Below are 18,662 nucleotides of genomic sequence, written 5' to 3'. Positions count from 1 at the left end.
GTGGGCCCCACCACCCTCTCACTCGGTTCATTTTTCACGGTGTATCAATCATTTTTGATTTTTTTGAAACCAATTTCCAGTTGACTGCAGATGGTATTTCAGTCCTGTTTACTAATCCAGCCACAAACCAATTGGTTTCAGGTTTCTATGCAAAGACAAACACATTTGTTGTCTGTGTCAAATCCCTGGAACCGACAGCTTAAACAATATTTTCTTTTCTCTGTCTTTTTCCGGTGAGACCAAGTCAAAGTTTCTCTACATGATCCACACAGAATGTCGCCGTCAGTGAGAGTTATTGCGCCACTACTTAACCAAGTGCGCCAAAAAAATTCTTCATAACCGTTGTTAACAAAACCTAGTTTTCCACTTCTCCACGCGCCCATTTCTAACCGTTCAACCTCTCCTTCTCTAGACTCCTTCAGAAATACTAGCTTTTCCTCTGTTTCAGAAGCGCTTTCTATTTTCTAAAAACCCTTGAATTTCTTGAAAAATCCTAGCTTTTTTTGTTCAGATTCATTATGAGTTCATCTTCAAGAAATCTTCTTTCTCTTTTCGTTTTGTCCTTCACTTACTTGGGGTTTTCACTCTTTTCATCAACAGTAGCAGAGAATGTAAGTTTCAATTTCTCTTCATTCTCTTTACAAAACCTTACTCTTCTTGGTGATTCCTATCTCAGGAACGGAATTCTTGGATTAACCCAAGAACTTGGTGTTCCTTCTTCAAGTTCTGGTTCTGTTCTATTCAATTCTCCAATTAATTTCTTCGATCCGAAATCAGAAATTTCAGCTTCATTTTCTACTAGATTTTCTTTCTTGATTACAAATATAAATCCGGGTTCTTTCGGTGATGGAATTACTTTCTTTATCTCAACTGATAATCTTACTCTTGGTAGTCCTGGTAGATATTTGGGTCTTGTTAATTCATCTCAATTATTAACCCCAAATAAATTCATCGCCATTGAATTCGATACTCGTTTAGATTCAATATTCAATGATCCTACTGATAACCATATCGGATTAGATATCGATAGTTTGATTTCGATAAGAACACAAGATGTTGTTTCAAAAGGGTTTGATTTGAAAAGTGGGAATTTGATTACAGTCTGGGTTGATTACAAGAATGATCAAAAGATTATGAATGTTTGGATGAGTTACAAAAGTTTCAAGCCGGAACAACCAATACTGGTGGTGGAAATCGATCTTTCTATTTATTTCAAGGAGTTTATGTTTGTAGGGTTTTCAGCATCTACAGAAGGCAGTACAGAAATTCATATGATTAAAGATTGGAATTTCGAGACTTCTGGATTCTATCCTGTGAGGAGGCCAAAATCATCCATTCCTCATAATGTGTCTGACCACACCATTCCGGTAATACCCATAACTCCTACTGTTTTGAATTCTAGTAGTAAAAACAATCGAAAGAAACTCGGATTAGGTCTTGCAATTGCTGGTCCAGGCTTGTTTTGCATAGGACTAGTTGTATTTGGTTTTATCTTTGTTAAGAAATTTAAAGAGAAGAGACCAGATAAGAGTTTCAAGCTGGAACTTTTCAAAAGTCCCAGACAATTTCGTTACAGCGAACTTAAGCATTCTACTAAAGGGTTTCATCCTAGTCGAATCGTTGGTCATGGAGCATTTGGAACTGTTTACAAAGCAGTTTTTCCTGAATCAGGAATGACTTTTGCAGTGAAAAGAACGAAACAGACCCATGAAGGAAAATCTGAGTTCCTTGCAGAACTTTCTATTATAGCTTGTCTGAGACATAAGAACCTGGTTCAGCTTCAAGGATGGTGTACTGATAAGGGTGAATTACTTCTTGTTTATGAGTTTATGTCAAATGGTAGTCTTGATAGTGTTCTTTACCAAGAATCCAAAGATGAGATTTTGCTGAATTGGTCTCGCCGATATAATATTGCTGTGGGGATAGCTTCTGTGTTGACGTATCTACACCGGGAATGTGAGCAGCAAGTGATCCACAGAGACATTAAGACTAGTAATGTAATGCTAGATCAGAACTTCAGTGCTAGGTTGGGAGATTTCGGTTTAGCTCGACTTACGGAACACGATAAAAGCCCAGTATCAACTCTTACAGCTGGAACAATGGGGTATTTAGCTCCTGAGTATCTTCAGTATGGCAAGGCAACCGAGAAAACAGATGTTTTCAGCTTTGGTGTGGTGTTACTTGAAGTGGCTTGTGGGAGAAGGCCTATTGAGAGACAAGGAAATGACAAGCATCCAGTTAATTTGGTGGATTGGGTTTGGAGTTTACATTCCATAGGACAAATCATTGAGGCAGCAGATAAAAGATTTAATGGAGAGTTTAATGAAGAGCAGATGAAGAAATTGTTGCTTGTTGGTCTGAGCTGCGCAAACCCTTCGAGTATTGAGAGACCTACAATGAGAAGAGTACTTCAAATCCTAAATGATGAAGCTGAGGTTATAAAAATACCTAAGGTGAAGCCGAGTTTATCATTCTGCTCTATCTTGCCTTTAAGCCTTGATGACATTGTTTCTGACGATGAGTGTGATGGAGCTACTTCCAGCCTGCCTTCAAGTGTCGGCCAAGTTGCATCTGAATGCAATGGGAGTGAGAAAGTAAGCCCTTTGATTGAAATCAGTATCGCATAAGGTAATAAGTTCATCACTCGCTGCTTTCATTTCCAAATTCTACTACTAATTTTAACATATTTTTTAGTTTGAACTTCTACTGAAGTATCTGATAACTTGAGTAATAATGCTGGATAGAAGCCAACATTCTTATATTTTATCTGGTTTGGTAGTGTTTTCTTGTGTGCTTTACTTTACAGATAACCAATGCAAAGAAACTTAGGTTATTTTATTCCTCACTGTACAGATAACAAGAACATCTGAGCAGATTCGCCGAAAGATGAAGGTTTTCAAGGAGGGGTTTACAAGCATGAATTTTGACCTACTCTGCTGCTTACTCTTAGTAGCTTTCAGTTGTAAGCAGAGCATATGAAATGAGCAAGTGAAAATGTAAAAATGGCACCTGTGTCAGAAAGAAAAGAAAAGAAATGCATCAAAGTTTCAGTAGTCGTTTTCTTTTTGTTGTTTTGACAAAAGTTTCAGTAGTCTGTAGTGGGTAATTCTGGGTCATTATTTCATTTTTCAGATGTAAATGTCAATTTGTAAAGAAAAAATTGATTTTTTTAAAAAGCATTAGTCCCTCATTACTGCTATGGGTTGAAATTGTAGGCATTGTTTGGGGTTGTGATATGATAACAAGAACTGGAACTAGAAGAAAAAGGTGAAAAGGAGATGATATAGAAATCCAAAGAGATGTTTTTCTTTTTCTTCTCTTTCCCCCATTGTGTTTTTTTTTTTTTTTTTAATGTAATACTCGATTACTAGTCACTTTTACAATGTTTTATTCCATGCTAAAATCCAAGGCACAGAGAGGTATGATTGAAGATGGACATTTATTAGCTAGGGAACGACTTGATAAATATAGGAAAGAATGAAATACTAGGTTGGAGTCTTTGAGTACCCCAGCAGGATGTTAAATATCCCAAGGCCAATGATTGTTTCTCATTTCAGGAGTGCTACTTCTGCTGCCCAGGGGGGGTTGATGTTCATGATGTTTTTTCATATTCTATCTGACCAGCAACACCAACCCCAACTTAAGTTCGAGGGTCCTATTATTACTGTTGTGTCCTTAATATAGTGATATAATATTACAGAATCAATGAGTACGTCTTAAATGATTTTCTTTTCATTCTTCAAGTGTGAATGTGGATAGAATTCATTTAGAGCGAAGGGGTGTAGTTAAGTTAAGTAACGAACTTCATAGTAGGACAGGAAATGGCCTAAAGTGAAATAAACTTGCGTACATGTACATTAGGCCCAGTCTTTGGTCAACATTGAAAAAAATGTGGAACAGTGGAAGCTATTGGCGAAGGAACGTGTCTCATCAATGATAACCGTTCCCCGTATTGCCACTTCCTATCAGAGTACCAACGGTTATAAGTTATAACTACCCAACTTAACAGAATTCTTCGCGCCCCTTCGTGCATTCGTTTCTCTTTATAAAACTCAGTTCCTTTCTTCATTCCTCTATTTATTTGACTCTCTCTCTTTCTCACTCACTCACTCACAGTAATTCGTATAATCCTAGTAATTGTGTTTAGAAACTTTCACCAAATAGTGATCGAAAATGGCTTCTCAATGTAGTGCATTCAATATCTTTGCTGTAATAATAATGATGATGATGATGATGATGATGATGATGGTCTCACTATCATCAGGCAATCAGTTTGAAGTAGGAGGTCCCAGTGGTTGGATCATACCACCAGAGAATGACACTCAATCTTACATTGAATGGGCTTCAAGAACTAGGTTTCATATCGGTGATACTGTCTGTAAGTATATATGCTTCTAATTAGTACCTTTTAATTACTTTATAGTTTCATATTTCACTAATTTTTCTTATGTCATTTTTTTATCAACAGACTTCAAGTATAACAATGATTCGGTTCTTGTAGTAAACAGAAATGACTACATATACTGTAATATCTCGAATCCGGTTGCAAAATTTGAAGATGGAAACACTATATTCCAGTTCGATCGTCATGGTTTCTTCTACTTCATCAGCGGCAAACTTGGACATTGCAAATTGGGCCAGAGGATTGTTGTAAGGGTCATGGTGCACCCATCAGAAGAATTTAATAAGCCACGGGAACATGCACCTTCACCATCTCCATTGTCAGCCAGTGGTGTCGGGTCGCCTTCTAGTGAGCATCCATGGGGACATCCCACTGTACCCAATTCTACTTTCAGTTTGTCATCTTCAGTAATTGGATCCTACTTCACGACCACTGCTAGCGTTTGGGGAATGGTTGTTGTATTTCTCTATGTTCTTATGTAGTAGTAGGACTAGGACAACTCTAGACATTCAGGGTTCATCAATTTTAGGATGTAATTGCTTTTAACTTATGAAAGAGATAATGTCGTTGGACACTCTCTCAACATGAATCATTGATTGAATTTGATAATCTTTCATTACAGACACAACACACATTGAGTGTGTTTATAAACTGATTTGAAAATCAGTTGACCTGTTACAGGCGGTTACAACGTTCATATAACCTGTGACTGTCAGTTACAACACATGAACAGTTCACACGCTTACAGGACATACCAGACTAATACAAGACTGCACCATGACTGCACCATAATAAACCACTGGCTAACACCCCCCGCAAGACCAGAGTCTATGCAAGAGCAGAGACATTGAACTTGGACCGCAATTGAGAAAACCTGATAGTGGAGAGGCCTTTAGTAAAAATATCTGCAATCTGCTCTCTAGTGGATAGAAAAGCACCTCCAATGCCTTGGCTGCAACCAATTCACGCACATAATGAAATGCAATTTCAATATGTTTCATTCTGTTGTGAAATATGGGGTTAGCAGTAAGATAAGTAGCTCCCATATTGTCACACCACAGAATTGGAGTTCTTGAGCTGGGAAAGTGCAATTCAGTGAGCAAAGATTGTACCCAAATCAACTCAGATGTTGTATCAGCTAATACCCTGTATTCAGCTTCAGTGCTGGATCTGGAGACAAACTTCTGCTTTCTTGAACACCATGAAATTAAATTAGGACCCAAAAATATGGCTAGACCACCAGTAGATCATCTATCAAGTGCATCACCAGCCCAATATGCATCTGAGTAATCTTGACGCTGTAAAGTAGAGGACTTCCTAAATTGCAGACCAAAATCGATGGTACCATGAAGATATCTGAGAATCCTCTTAACATCAGTCCAATTTTCTTCTGTAGGAGCTTTCATAAATTGAAAAGCTTTGTTAACAGCAAAAGCAATATCTGGCCTAGTTATTGTAGCATATTGCAGAGCTCCAACAGTGCTCCTATACAGAACAAGATCTTCATATGGTGGAGAGTTGAGATTGTGAGAGTTACCTGCAAATGAAGTAGCATATGGCTTGGATACACTCATCTTTGTTTTAGACAAAAAATTGGCAATGTATTGCTCCTGAGTAAGTAAAATGCCATCTGAAGTATATTTTGCCTGAATGCCTAAGAAAAAATGGAGTTCTCCCAAATCTGTAATTGCAAACTCACAACTCAGTTTATGAATAAGATGATCAACTGTTGATGAAGAGCTTTCCAGTAATTAATATGTCATCAACATAGATCAGCAAATAAATGGTGTCAGTGGAGGTTACTCTATAGAATAAAGATGTATCAGTATTGGAAGAATGAAAACCACACTGGAGCAGAAATTTACTTAGCCTGTCAAACCAAGCTCTTGGAGCCTGTTTAAGGCCATAGAGAGCTTTCTGCAGTTTGCAAACATGATGAGGAAGAACTTTGTCAGCATAACCAGGAGGTTGAACCATGAAAACATCTTCAGAGAGATAACCATGCAGAAATGCATTCTTGACATCAAGTTGCCTCACCTTCCAACCTTTGTACAAGGAAATAGAAAGAATAATTCTGACAGTGGTTGGTTTGACTACTGGACTGAATGTGTCCTGATAATCTAAGCCTTCAACTTGGTTGTATCCTCTAGCAACCAATCTTGCCTTGTATCTGGCAATTGTACCATCAACATTCCTCTTAATCTTGAAAATCCACTTGCAACCAATTACATTGTAAGCAGAATGACTAGTGACAAGTTTCCATGTACCATTTTGAAGTAAAGCATTAATTTCTTCATCCATGGCTGCTCTCCATCTTGGATCCTTGCAAGCTTCAGTATAGCAAGTAGGAACTGAAATATCTTCACATACAGACTGCACCTCAGAAGCATATACTTTGGGTTTAGTGATTCCCATTTGTCCTCTTGTTGTCATTGAATGATTATTCACTGTAAATGCAGGCGCTGAAATGGTAGGAGAAACTGAAGTAGACAACTCAGGAGATTGATGCAGATCATGTAGTGGAATAGTGACATCATTAGAAATGGCTGAAGCAGTAGAAAAAGTAGCTGAAGTAGAGGACTCAATAGAAGCACTGGTCAAGGTTGCAGATGTGGTGCTAGATGGCTTGAACAAATGTGCATATGGAAACTCAGTTTCATGAAACTTAACATCTCTAGATATTATAATCTTGTTGGTCTCAGGATTACAATATCTATAACCTTTGTGAAGATGACTGTATCCTAGAAAAATACATTTGACAGACCTTGGTTGTAACTTGTGACTATTGAAAGGTCTTAAGCAAGGATAACAAGTGCAACCAAATGTCTTCAAGAAAGTATACTCAGGTTCCAGATGAAACAAAGTCTCTAAAGGAGATGCATTCTGTAGAGTTGGTGTAAGCAGTCTATTGATAAGAAAATTTGAAGTCTCAAAAGCATAGGACCAGAAGGACATTGGTAAACCAGCATGAGAAGGAAGTGCTAATCCTGTCTCCACAACATGTCTATGTTTCCTCTCAGCTTTTCCATTTTGAGCATGAGCATGAGGACAAGACACTCTATGACCTATGCCACAAGAAGTTAAGTAAGAGGAAACATTTCTATATTCACCACCCCAGTCTGATTGAAGGTATTTAATCTGAGCACCAAGTAGCTTTTCCACATGAGCTTTAAACTTAATAAAAGTGGACAAGACTTCAGATTTATAAGCCAATGGATATAACCATGTAAATCTGCTATAAGAGTCAATAAATGAAATATAGTATTTGTATCCATTAATAGAACATAATGGGGATACCCATACATCAGAGTGAATGAGTTCTAAAGGACCAAATACAACACTAGTTATGCTTGAAGGAAAAGGTAAACTATGGCTCTTAGCTACTTGACAATCATGACAGACAGTAGTGGATAAATGGTCATGAATGACATTGTCTACAGATGCTAATACATGCTTCAAAGTGTGATAAGCTGGGTGACCAAGCTTGAAATTCCAGTTGGAAGAGGTAGTGACATCAGACTGGAATGCTTGTTTAAGTTGATCAGCAGTGAACTCCAAGTGATAAAGACCATCTTTAACAGGACCATGAAGAAGAACATTGTGGGTAACCATATCCTTCACAAAGAATTCATTGGGAAAGAATTCAAAGAAACAATTATTTTCTTTGGTAAATTGATGCATAGAGATTAAATTCTTTGTAATGGAAGGCACATGAAGCACATTGGACAAAACAAAGGTTGTATTTGTAGAAGAAAATTTAGAACTACCAACATGAGTTATGTGCAAACCTGAGCCATTGCCAACTCTCACTTGATCTGTCCCTTGGTATTCAGAATGCAGATTTAAATTGGACAAATCAGATGTTAAATGATGTGTAGCACCAGAATATGGAATCCATCCAGAGTGAGAAGTAGAAGGTGTATCCTCATTATAAACAGCAAAGGCTTCAGGTTCTGGACAGTAATATTCCTCATAATCTCAGCATAGCCATCATTATAGTAAGTATTGTAATCCTGAGCCATGTATTTGGTATTAGAGGGAACATGTCTGTATTTGCAGGTAGGGGCTTCATGATTTGCTTGCTTGCAAATTTGACATTCAATGACATAAGAAGGTTTCATAGTAGGAGGGTAAAAATTGGAGTTAAAATTGTTATTGAAATCTCTACCAGTTCTTCCACCACCAAAAGAATTTCTACCTCCTCTAAAACCACCTCTATTGTTTGATCTATGAAAACGACCTCCTCTAGCATTATTATTTCGATTGTAACCACCTCTATAAGAGTTTGAGTTCCAGTAATTTGGTGCAGAGTTATAGTGTTGAGAATGATTATAAGATTGTTGATAATGTAGATGAGTAGAGTAAGAAGAACCTGAGTTTTGATTGCCAAAGGGAGAAGGCAAATGATCCTGATTGTGTTGAGTGATATTAGCAGACGCAGCAGTGAGATCAACAGTGGATTCAACATTCATTCTTGACTCTTCTGAAAGCAGTAAGCCAAGTAACTCAGATGAAGTAATAGGATCATCATGTTTAAGCTGTTGAGTGCAGACTGAGGTCTTGAATGAGTTGTATTCTGGAGGCAGGCCCTGTAGAATATGGAGAACCAAATCTTCATCTGAAATTGGACGATTTATCTGAGCTAATTGGTGAGAAATAGATCGTGTTCTATTGAAGTAGATCATCATTGAATCTGAGCTTTTCTTCAGTGAGATGAGATCATATTTCAATTGCATCAATCGCGATCTAGTGCTAGCATTGTAATTTTGCTCCAACCGAGACCAAACTTGATGAGAAAAGGTACAATCAATGACTTGTGAGTGGATTTCTTCAGTGCAAGCAGTAAACAGCCAAGATAGAATAGCCTGATCCTGATTTATCCAGTAAGCATACACACGATTGTGAACAAAATCATTTTCTGGATCTGAATCAACAAAATTTGAAGATTGTACAATTTTGATTCCTTCAACAGATGTTCGACGATAATATTTGGTTGGACAAACAAATGAACCATCAACAAATTTGAATAGATCATAACTTCGAAGTAGTGGAACGACCTGAGATTTCCAGAGATTGTAGTTTGAGATTGATAATTTGGAAGGAGGTTTAAAGGTGAGAGATATATGTTTAGGTGATTCTGCCATTGATGAAGGATGAAAGAAAAACAGGATTGAAAAGAAATTAGGGTTTAGATTCAGGTATCTGATACCATATTAAAAGAGATAATGTCGTTGGACACTCTCTCAACATGAATCATCGATTGAATTTGATAATCTTTCATTACAGACACAACACACATTGTGTGTGTTTATAAACTGATTTGAAAATCAGTTGACCTGTTACAGGAGGTTACAACGTTCATATAACCTGTGACTGTCAGTTACAACACATGAACAGTTCACACGCTTACAAGACAGACCAGACCAATACAAGACTGCACCATGACTGCACCATAATGAACCACTGGCTAACATTAACATTTTTTGAGTAACATTTACAATTTTTCTCTCTTCTTCTATATCTTTCACTTGTAACGTTATCCGAATCTATTAAGTTCAACCAATATTTATTTTTGATGTCATTGTTTTTACGACCGATCTTCAATTAGGAATCTCAAGTACTGTTATTGTATGCAATGGTCTCAAATATAAGACAATAAAAAGAAATCATACAAGTTTTTGTGAGTGCTGTGAAATTGTTTTTATCAGCCAGAATAGGGCAAGTAGAAGAAACGGGTTCAGACGTTGGTATTATCTGCTGCTTTAGCTTCCTTAAGGATGAGTCCTAACAGTCTCTCATACGTCCCTATAGCCTTTTCGAGGCCATCAATTGATCTTCTTCTGTCGTCAACAACAACATTCAATATTTCTTCCATTTCAATTGTCTCTCTTACTGACTTCATTATCTCCCTACCACTGTAACCCAAACTCATCAACTCCCTGTCTCCACCTGTTTCATCATTTATACCACTGGCTCCTCCATATTTTGATCTCCTCCCATTTCTGATCCCTGTTGCCACCACAAGTTCACTAACACTTCCCCCACTCTCGTGATCCCCTAAAATCCTAACAGTCCTACCATTCTCCACCTCCCAAACTCTTATACTCCCATCCTCAGAAGCTGAAACCAAATTCCTTCCCTCATTCGCCATCGCCACTGCTGTCACTGCTCCGCCACTGTGATCACCCGATCCCCAAGCCACTACTTCATTAATATTACTGCTAACCAGTTCATTCCTCCTTTTCACCTTCAAAATTCCAACATATATCCGACCGTCCGATCCACCAGCGTAGAAATTTGACTCAGTTGAGTCCACCACTAGGCTCCAAATCACACAAGGACACCGGACAGAGCGCAGATGGTGACCATTTGCTAAGCTCCAAAATTTACATGTTCCATCTGCTGAACAAGAGATAATAGTTGAATTACATCCGCCGATGCCTGCTACTGTGATACAAGTTACAGGAGAAGTGTGTCCATGGAAGCTGTACAATGCAAACTCGGTTGAACTATCAACAGATGAACTGTCTAGTACATGAATAATTGGAAACACGGATATAGTTCCATCATCACCTCCGGAGATGAGAAGAGAACCGTCATTGTTCATGGTTAGGCAAGAGACAGGTTTGCAATGTGCAGGAAATGAACGAAGAAGTTTACCAGATGGAAGCGTTAGGGCATGAATATATCCTGATACACCACCAGAAAAGAGGTATGAGCCATCATGTGTGCTGGCTAGGGGAGCAACCGGTTCAGGAACTGCAAGGTGGTGAATGGGAATGGAAGACCACCAATTGTACAGATGTATAGAGGCAGAGGTGGTGGTGTCGGGGGAGATGTGAGAAGCTGCTATTAGGGTATTCCCAGCTAGAGCTAGGCCTTTACGTGGTGAACGACTGCCGATGAAGTGACCTAAGGTTGCACCAGTTGAGATATCATAGGCTGTGATGGGGGTGTTTGGAGAGCTGGCTAGGAGAATTTCCTGCTGCTGTGATGAAGATGCCATGAATGACAATAAAGTTAGTACGAGAGCTTGAAGGTGAAAATAACAAGGCAATGAAGGTGAAACCAAAACCTCTTCTTTATATAAAATAGCACCTTTTCAGTTACATTTTCTGAAACTTGGACTTTTGTGTGCAGAAGTTTTATGCCACAAACCAATTCCACATACTTACAGCTAAAGTTATTCAGTAGACACAATTAAGTTGGTTGGAAGTATACAACAGATGCAGAAAATCAGTCTTCAAAAGAACAAGAAAGATCTGTAACTGACGAGTCGAAGTACATAACCACAGCAGCTGGCAGGCCACGTGGCAGAACTACTGAAGAATCATCATCAACACCCGCTAGCTCCTTTTTCAGGCAGATACCTCATCTATGTATGATCAATTTGATGCTGCAACGCACCATTGAAGTCTTGTAGAAATCTTCAAAATTGTTATAGATACCCAATGCAGAGATTAACCTTATACAGTTATATTATACTCTATCAGGTCAAAATTGATGTCCTAAATTCATCATCCTCGAATTCCTCAATTATCAAAGTCTTCAACTCTCTGCCCTCTTAAGTGAATTACCTGAAATATTAGGTTGTTTATGAATTCATATTGTATGATGTCTCAACAATAGGTATTTTGTGTGATAAGACAGGACCTGAAATTTGTGACCACCAGAAGACACATTTTAGCAACTAAAAAAGTTTTAGACCAATCACTTTGGTATTACCTTTCCAATGGCAATCAGGTTCAGGTGTATCGAATAAGGCGAGCTGCAAAGGACCCATCAAGAGAATGCTTCACCGGATCCGAAAAATAGAAACCAGTTCTTGTTACAAAAGCTTGTGGAACATATTTGTCGACAGAATATATGCGAAATTCCTGGGAAAAAAAAGGAATGATTGTTATGGTGTCTATCTATTGGAATATAAACAACAGACCAGAGAAAACTACTTACAGGATGCCGTTGAAGAAATGAAGCCACTCGTTCTTCATTTTCTTCAGGATCAATAGAACAAGTACTGTATACTAGTATTCCCCCTAGCTTAGTCAATCTGTGTCATACAGGAAAAATCCATAGCTATTAATTATACAATATACTGAACTGAATTGTAAATTAATAGCTCAAATAAGTGGAGAAACTATGGGCTTTTACGTTGAAGCTGAATCAAGAAGTTCATCCTGTAAGTTTTTAAGTTGTTCCATGTCCTCGGACCTCCTATTCCAACGTAAGTCAGCTCTCTTCAACAATGGGTAACAAGAAATGAAAAACTTAGTAAGACCTCTTTCATATGCTCTACAAATTTACCTCAACTACCATAGCCTTCAATCCTCAACTATACTACAGAGTAAGTATACCTTTGAGAGAACTCCCAACCCAGAACATGGAGCGTCCAGCAAAACTTTGTCAAACATCACTGTATTTTGCTCCTGCAGATTAAAAGGAGTGAGAGTGAGAGAAAGGGAAAGAGAGTTAAAAGATATCTCATATAAATGTAAGGCATCAAATGCTATGATCCATATTAATAGTTACTTACAGCAAAGACACGGAGATCAGAGTGAACAGTTGTGATGACATCCGCAACTTCGAGCAACTTGGCAGTCTCTTTAAGAATTCTCAATCGACCTTCATTTATGTCAATTGCAGATACCATACCTGCAACTCAAGGAAGAACCCAAATTGTGTGATATATTCGTTCCATGCAGCATCTGGTACGAATAAACCACTTTGTATAATTCTGTTCGAAAAATACCTTTACCACTCAGACGTGATGCCATGAAAAGGCTCTTCCCTCCAGGTGCAGCACAACAGTCAATAACATTCTCCCCTGGTTGGGGGTCCATAATAGAAACCACCATACCTGTGTACAAACAGTTGATTGATTTCCAACATATTTTGTAGATCACGATGCTTTCAAAAGCTTACGCACGAATTATAGGAAACTTAATCTACAGCATTCCAAACTGAAATCAAGAAGAAAAACTTACCTGCACTCTCATCTTGAACTGAGCATAGACCTTCTTTCAGTAATCCAGCTTGGAGGACAATCTACCAGAGTGATGTAGAACAATAGGCCTTTGGTTTAGTAACCAGAATTGGATGTAAAGCAACCAAATATCCAATAAAAGTTTGTCACTTGACATTAGTAATCGTTTTTAACCATTATGCCTCCTTTCATCGAACCTTATTACTGTTTAGAACCAAATATTCAAAAAATTACCTGCATCCCAGTTGTAATACGAACAAAATCGTCCAAATGCTGAGAAAGCTCATGAGGAACCTGAAGTTCAAGAAAGATAAAGAGAAAAAATTAGGAAATTTTCAACCCCTGTGCTCTAATCTGTGCCATGGTATTTTGAAAGAACCTGGCGATTTTTTCAAGAGCAAAACCAAGTTCAAAAAGAATTAATAAAAAAAATCAAATTAACATGATTCTGTTTTGAAATTTCAAAGAAAAAAAGAAAAAGACCTCAAGCTCTTCGAGTCGCTTCACAAGGTCAGCTCTTGTAAAACCTTTCGCAGAGTTTGCCCTGACAATAGAATTAGAAGCAGTGGCTGCACATCAGCCATTAAATCAGTAGGTCAATCTTGACACGTATTTTTTGGAAAAGTGCAAAGTATCACTAAACCTGATGCTGAAACTTGGAGCGCTGTTATTCCACATCATCAGTTTCACAGCTTCATCTTGCCCAAGATGTTTAACCCATCGCCTAACCATCCACTAACAGTAAAAATGCAAATGTACATGTTATGAACCAAAACATTAAGAAAGTAAGTGGGATTACAAACTTACAACTGGATGGGAATAAAGTGTGGCAAGTGCACGTGCTCGCGAGCGATCATCACCCTCCGATTTGGGTAAAGGAAGGGTGTCGTTCTCCTGACCAAGAAATATAGAATGTCAGATAAATAACAAAATCTTATGAAATACGTGAGCATTACATGATGCATGTTGGAAAATGTCACCGAACCTTAAGCAATACCAACTTCCGCAGTATCCCATTCACCAAATTGCCTGCACCAGGCCTAAGAGCAGTTTTTGCAAGCCTGACATTCTGGGTTTATGAACATGTTAGTGTCAAAAGAAATCCAAGATGATTGGCATTGAAAAGAAGCACAGCCATGATCACGAAATTGCCTTCACCAAGATGAACACTTAGGGAATAAACATGGCCCTGTTTACAGAATACTATTTGGGGTCTACTGTTCCAGCATGACATTATGCAGCATGTGAAATTCCTAATTAAGCAAGATTAATCACAAATAAAAATTCTGGGCATACAGATTATTTACCTCATCTACGACAGCATATGGTGGCATTTCCAGTTTGACAATCTCATAGAAACCAATTCGGAGAATCTAGACAAAGAAACATAAGCATCCTGAGATTAAAAAGTACTGTTTCTGGAATCAAATTTTCAAATCTTGAAGAAGCCTGAAAGGTATCATATAATCCAACCAATAAGTGTGCTCCAGCTCTTAAAGGCCTGATAGCCCAATAAGGAGAAATGATATGCAGAAACGAGAACACTCCATCTATAAGAAGATGTAAGAACGTCTACACTCAGATTCATTATTTGTACTATCTAGACTGTTCTGGTGTGCGGAGAAATTATACCTGCAAGAGAAGAGGCTCCATATTTCTAAACGTTCGTTCATCGTCACATAATGACACTATAAGATGATCAAGGTACCGTCTCCACCGAATGGCACCACCAACAATGTCAGTCACCTATAAGTAACAACATATGACCAAAATGTAAGGTAAATACCACCACATTTGAATCATAAACCATTAAATTTCGAAATTAACAATCCCTTACTAGTCTGAGATCTCTATCCTCCAATTTTCGAGTATGAAACCCTAATGTTCTTTCAACATATCCCATCTCATTAGCCCCAGAACCTTTTCCTTTCTCGTTAAGAAGATCAGCAAAAGCACCACCGAATTCTATCCTCATCAATCTCACTGCAGCCACTATACAATACGAGACAAAATTCAACCTTTCCATCAATATGCGAACTACCAACTGAGAGAACAAAAATTAAATAGAAGGAAGCATTTTATTACCGGCTCGGTGAGGAGATATCTCCGAATTCAGTATGGGTTTATTTTTAACAAGATTTGGAGCTTCTTTTTGACGTGGGTTTCCTGAATTTGATCTTTTGGTGAACTTCGAAGTTCTGAAGGTTGAAGCTTTATCTCTTTCTGAAAAACTAATGGATGCTCGAAGAGAACAAATGTCAACCATCAAAGTAGAATTGGAGTTGAACTGAAAATTGGTTTTCTCATAACGAGATAAATTCAAGGTTGATGAGAAGCAAGAAGAAGAATAATAGCGGGAAATAGTTCCTTCCATTCTCTCAGGGAAGATTTGGAATGACCGAGTGGATAATGCTATAATTACTACTTTCACAGAAGCCGTTTTTTGCTGGAGTGTTTGGCAACAGGCGTTGACAGAAGCCGTTAAAGGGTGTACCAATTCCACATGACTCATCGTGTGCACGAGAGCCGGGCTACTTCATATACGAGAAGGCGGACTCAAGGCTCATAGCTAAGGAGATATTGAATTCTGTTAAACCATGACCTGGTGCGATATTAGTGTGCATGCTTTGTTACCAGAAGGAGAAATCGATCCCAAAACTCTGAAGCAAGTACATATTGCTTCATAAAAGTGAATCTTTTTACTTCTAGAAATCTCCAGCTTAACCTATGATATTTTATGTTTTTATGTGCAATTTTAATATCATTTGCCGAAAACACAAACTAGAAAAGTGGATACGGATATCAAGTTATTATGGTAGAATTGATGAAAAAGTTCAAATAATAATTGTGCACGTATATTCGTTCATTATTGTATATAAACTTTATAATGCACATATTTTCATACTTTTTTGACGTACAATTAAATTTTTATCACTTTTTGTCTATTTTGGTAATATATTACTCGTTTCTCTCAATTGCAGTTAATGGATCTAGTTTAAATTTACCCTGAGATGGAATAACTTGATTTAATGAAAGCAAGAAACATTTATGCAGATATTGAGACAATTAGATGAATCGTCAGAACAAGACAGAACCAAGACTATCACTATGTTGCAATTATATGCAGGAAAGTATCTAAACATCTAAAGTCTAGAGAAGTATTCACCAGAAAATCAATGTTTTAATGGCGAGAATTTTACCATGCGATGATCCGAGATTATTTCGTTCCTGGATGTACCTTGGTTAATATTTCAAGCGTCGATTTGTATGGTCGTAACCTATTAATCAGATTTATTGCAAAGCTTTGTCAGGTGCAACCCAAAATTTGTTATCAGTATGATGCACGTCTACCACTCGGGGTGCATTATGAAGAGAGATATGTTAACGATATTTTAGTAGAAAATAATTAATTTTTGAACTTATTAGTTAGGATAATTTTACAAGAGTCTAATTTATTTTAAGAGTTTTAACACAAATGGTAGGTGCCTTGGAAGACAAGTTCTAAAGGTTCTGATAAGTTCAGGGTATGTTTGGAAGGAGTTATCTATATAAGGATGTCCAAAACTGAAATCTATAAACTTTTTCTAATTAGTAAAACAATTTTGTCATTAGGAATGTCTGCAATCTGAATAAGCAACTCTTATTTGTATCCGAGGATTTCATACGTAATCATCGATGTTTAGATAACCCATATATTTTATAATATCTTTCTGAAGATCAACTAATTTTTACCAATTTCATTTTTGTTTGATTTGTATTCCGCTGCAGAATTTTTTTACTTTTTCAAAGCTCCCGGCCTACATTATTTATACTTCTTTGTCTATGAGACAAGCGAGGAAGGCTAAACGACATAAAATGAAATGTTTGTTGGTTAGACCCACCAAACATTGGTATGCCAAGTTTGGTTGTCATATTTAGGTTCCAAAACTCAAAATCTGCTTGATTCGATTACTAGAATCAACTTCGTTAGGTCAGACTAGTAACAAAAGAAATGTTGGTACTCACTCGTGTTAATCTGAAGAACTTGAAGACGTACTAGCATCAACAAACACAACATCCTTTCGTTCAAGGTTAGTAGCACACACTTGACTTGTTTCATTTATATAAATGTTTCTTTTAAGTCATTATATTGAAAGCATAACATACAAAGTTTGTTTACGTGTTTCTAGTATTGGTGACTTGATCATTTTACCATGATCAAAGTGTCAAGAAATGATATACTAATTGTTTCATACAATTTTTTGTATATAGATTTAAGTATAGTTTATCTATTGAACTTCATAGATTCGACATAACGCTATTTAGTAATAATTTGTTATTATTTAGTGTGTTGAACTTTTGAGGGTTGATTTCGTACCTTGAAAACCTATGATTGATTACATGGTTTAAGGAAGTAGACTTGTAAAACTTGTTTCGTAGTTGAAAAGGAGTCAGAGGATATTTACTAGGATCGATCATAAGGATCTATAATAGGACCGACCCCTTACCAAAGATCTCTACTAGGACCGATCATATGGATCTCTAGTAGGACCCACCCTTAGTTAACCAATATTGTATTTTCAGTTTGTTATTACTTTAGGGTTTAATAGCCACCGAAATATAGCTTGGTTAAAAAGGAAAGTTGACAATGTTGACAAAGTTTTTCGAACATGTGTTAAACTCTTATTACTTAATGTTCAGGTATTTTTCTTGACACTCAAGGCGAGATCCCAAAACCAAAATATTCTAGTATCTTTTAGATATTAGAAATTATATATTTTCCATATCCTAGAGGATAGTATATCTCTTATTGCTATATTAGCAAAGTATATGTTAGAGCACTGCTCGGTCGAACTCGCATGCGTTGCTATCTCAAGCATGTTTGTTAATGTTAATGATCAAAACTATAAGTCTTGATTTCTAGCCTATTTATAGATGTCTCGGACTAGGACATAGATTGTGTCGTTGAGCTTAGACTTCACGGTGTTCATCATTTAAAGACGAAGAACTACTAAGGGGAGCTTGTGGAACTTCATCGACAAAAGGCATGTGGATACTTAAACTCATCTATCACTTGGAAAGTCTATTTCTACTTTATCTCCTATATTGAGATATAAGTCGTGTTACGATATAGTTTTCTATATACACATTTGAGATTTCTAGCTGAGTTTATCTCGCTTACATATTTCTTGAAATATGTGTTGGAAAGCTTTCGCTTCGACCAAGTTCATCGTATATCATGAGAAAATTTGTCGAGTAACATCTTACATGGTTTGTGTGATACAATCATTTGGTGTT

The 18,662-nt window shown here is 37.3% G+C and overlaps 4 protein-coding genes across 4 annotated transcripts; 2 read left to right on the top strand and 2 right to left on the bottom strand.

Moving 5' to 3' along the window:
• The first annotated feature begins 427 nt into the window (after positions 1–427).
• LOC113285811 (probable L-type lectin-domain containing receptor kinase S.7) lies at positions 428–3,219 on the top strand. Its single transcript, XM_026534564.1, has 2 exons — positions 428–2,628; positions 2,854–3,219. The coding sequence occupies exon 1, from the start codon at positions 519–521 to the stop codon at positions 2,625–2,627; it is 2,109 nt and encodes a 702-aa protein (XP_026390349.1). The 5' UTR covers positions 428–518; the 3' UTR covers position 2,628; positions 2,854–3,219.
• An 886-nt stretch (positions 3,220–4,105) lies between these two features.
• LOC113285810 (early nodulin-like protein 1) lies at positions 4,106–4,954 on the top strand. The gene is made up of 2 exons (XM_026534563.1): positions 4,106–4,378; positions 4,469–4,954. Exons 1-2 carry the CDS (start codon positions 4,174–4,176, stop codon positions 4,882–4,884), a joined length of 621 nt encoding a protein of 206 aa, XP_026390348.1. The 5' UTR covers positions 4,106–4,173; the 3' UTR covers positions 4,885–4,954.
• Positions 4,955–9,743: 4,789 nt separating this feature from the next.
• Positions 9,744–11,460, bottom strand: LOC113288172 (protein ROOT INITIATION DEFECTIVE 3-like). Its single transcript, XM_026537129.1, has one exon. The coding sequence runs from the start codon at positions 11,406–11,408 to the stop codon at positions 10,140–10,142; it is 1,269 nt and encodes a 422-aa protein (XP_026392914.1). The 5' UTR covers positions 11,409–11,460; the 3' UTR covers positions 9,744–10,139.
• A 5-nt stretch (positions 11,461–11,465) lies between these two features.
• On the bottom strand, positions 11,466–15,821 carry LOC113288171 (probable ribosomal RNA small subunit methyltransferase B). Its single transcript, XM_026537128.1, has 17 exons — positions 15,471–15,821; positions 15,223–15,377; positions 15,018–15,131; positions 14,693–14,758; positions 14,371–14,454; positions 14,193–14,279; positions 14,029–14,120; positions 13,869–13,929; positions 13,620–13,679; positions 13,387–13,447; positions 13,152–13,259; positions 12,936–13,054; positions 12,757–12,828; positions 12,554–12,639; positions 12,356–12,452; positions 12,128–12,279; positions 11,466–11,979 (listed from the first exon to the last, which is right to left on the bottom strand). Exons 1-16 carry the CDS (start codon positions 15,757–15,759, stop codon positions 12,148–12,150), a joined length of 1,683 nt encoding a protein of 560 aa, XP_026392913.1. The 5' UTR covers positions 15,760–15,821; the 3' UTR covers positions 11,466–11,979; positions 12,128–12,147.
• Between the last annotated feature and the right edge of the window lie 2,841 nt (positions 15,822–18,662).

The sequence above is a fragment of the Papaver somniferum genome, chromosome 6 (assembly GCF_003573695.1).
Source record: "Papaver somniferum cultivar HN1 chromosome 6, ASM357369v1, whole genome shotgun sequence".
Lineage (NCBI taxonomy): Eukaryota > Viridiplantae > Streptophyta > Magnoliopsida > Ranunculales > Papaveraceae > Papaver > Papaver somniferum.
Note: the sequence above shows the minus strand (reverse complement) of the source record. Positions and strands in the feature narration are given on the sequence as shown.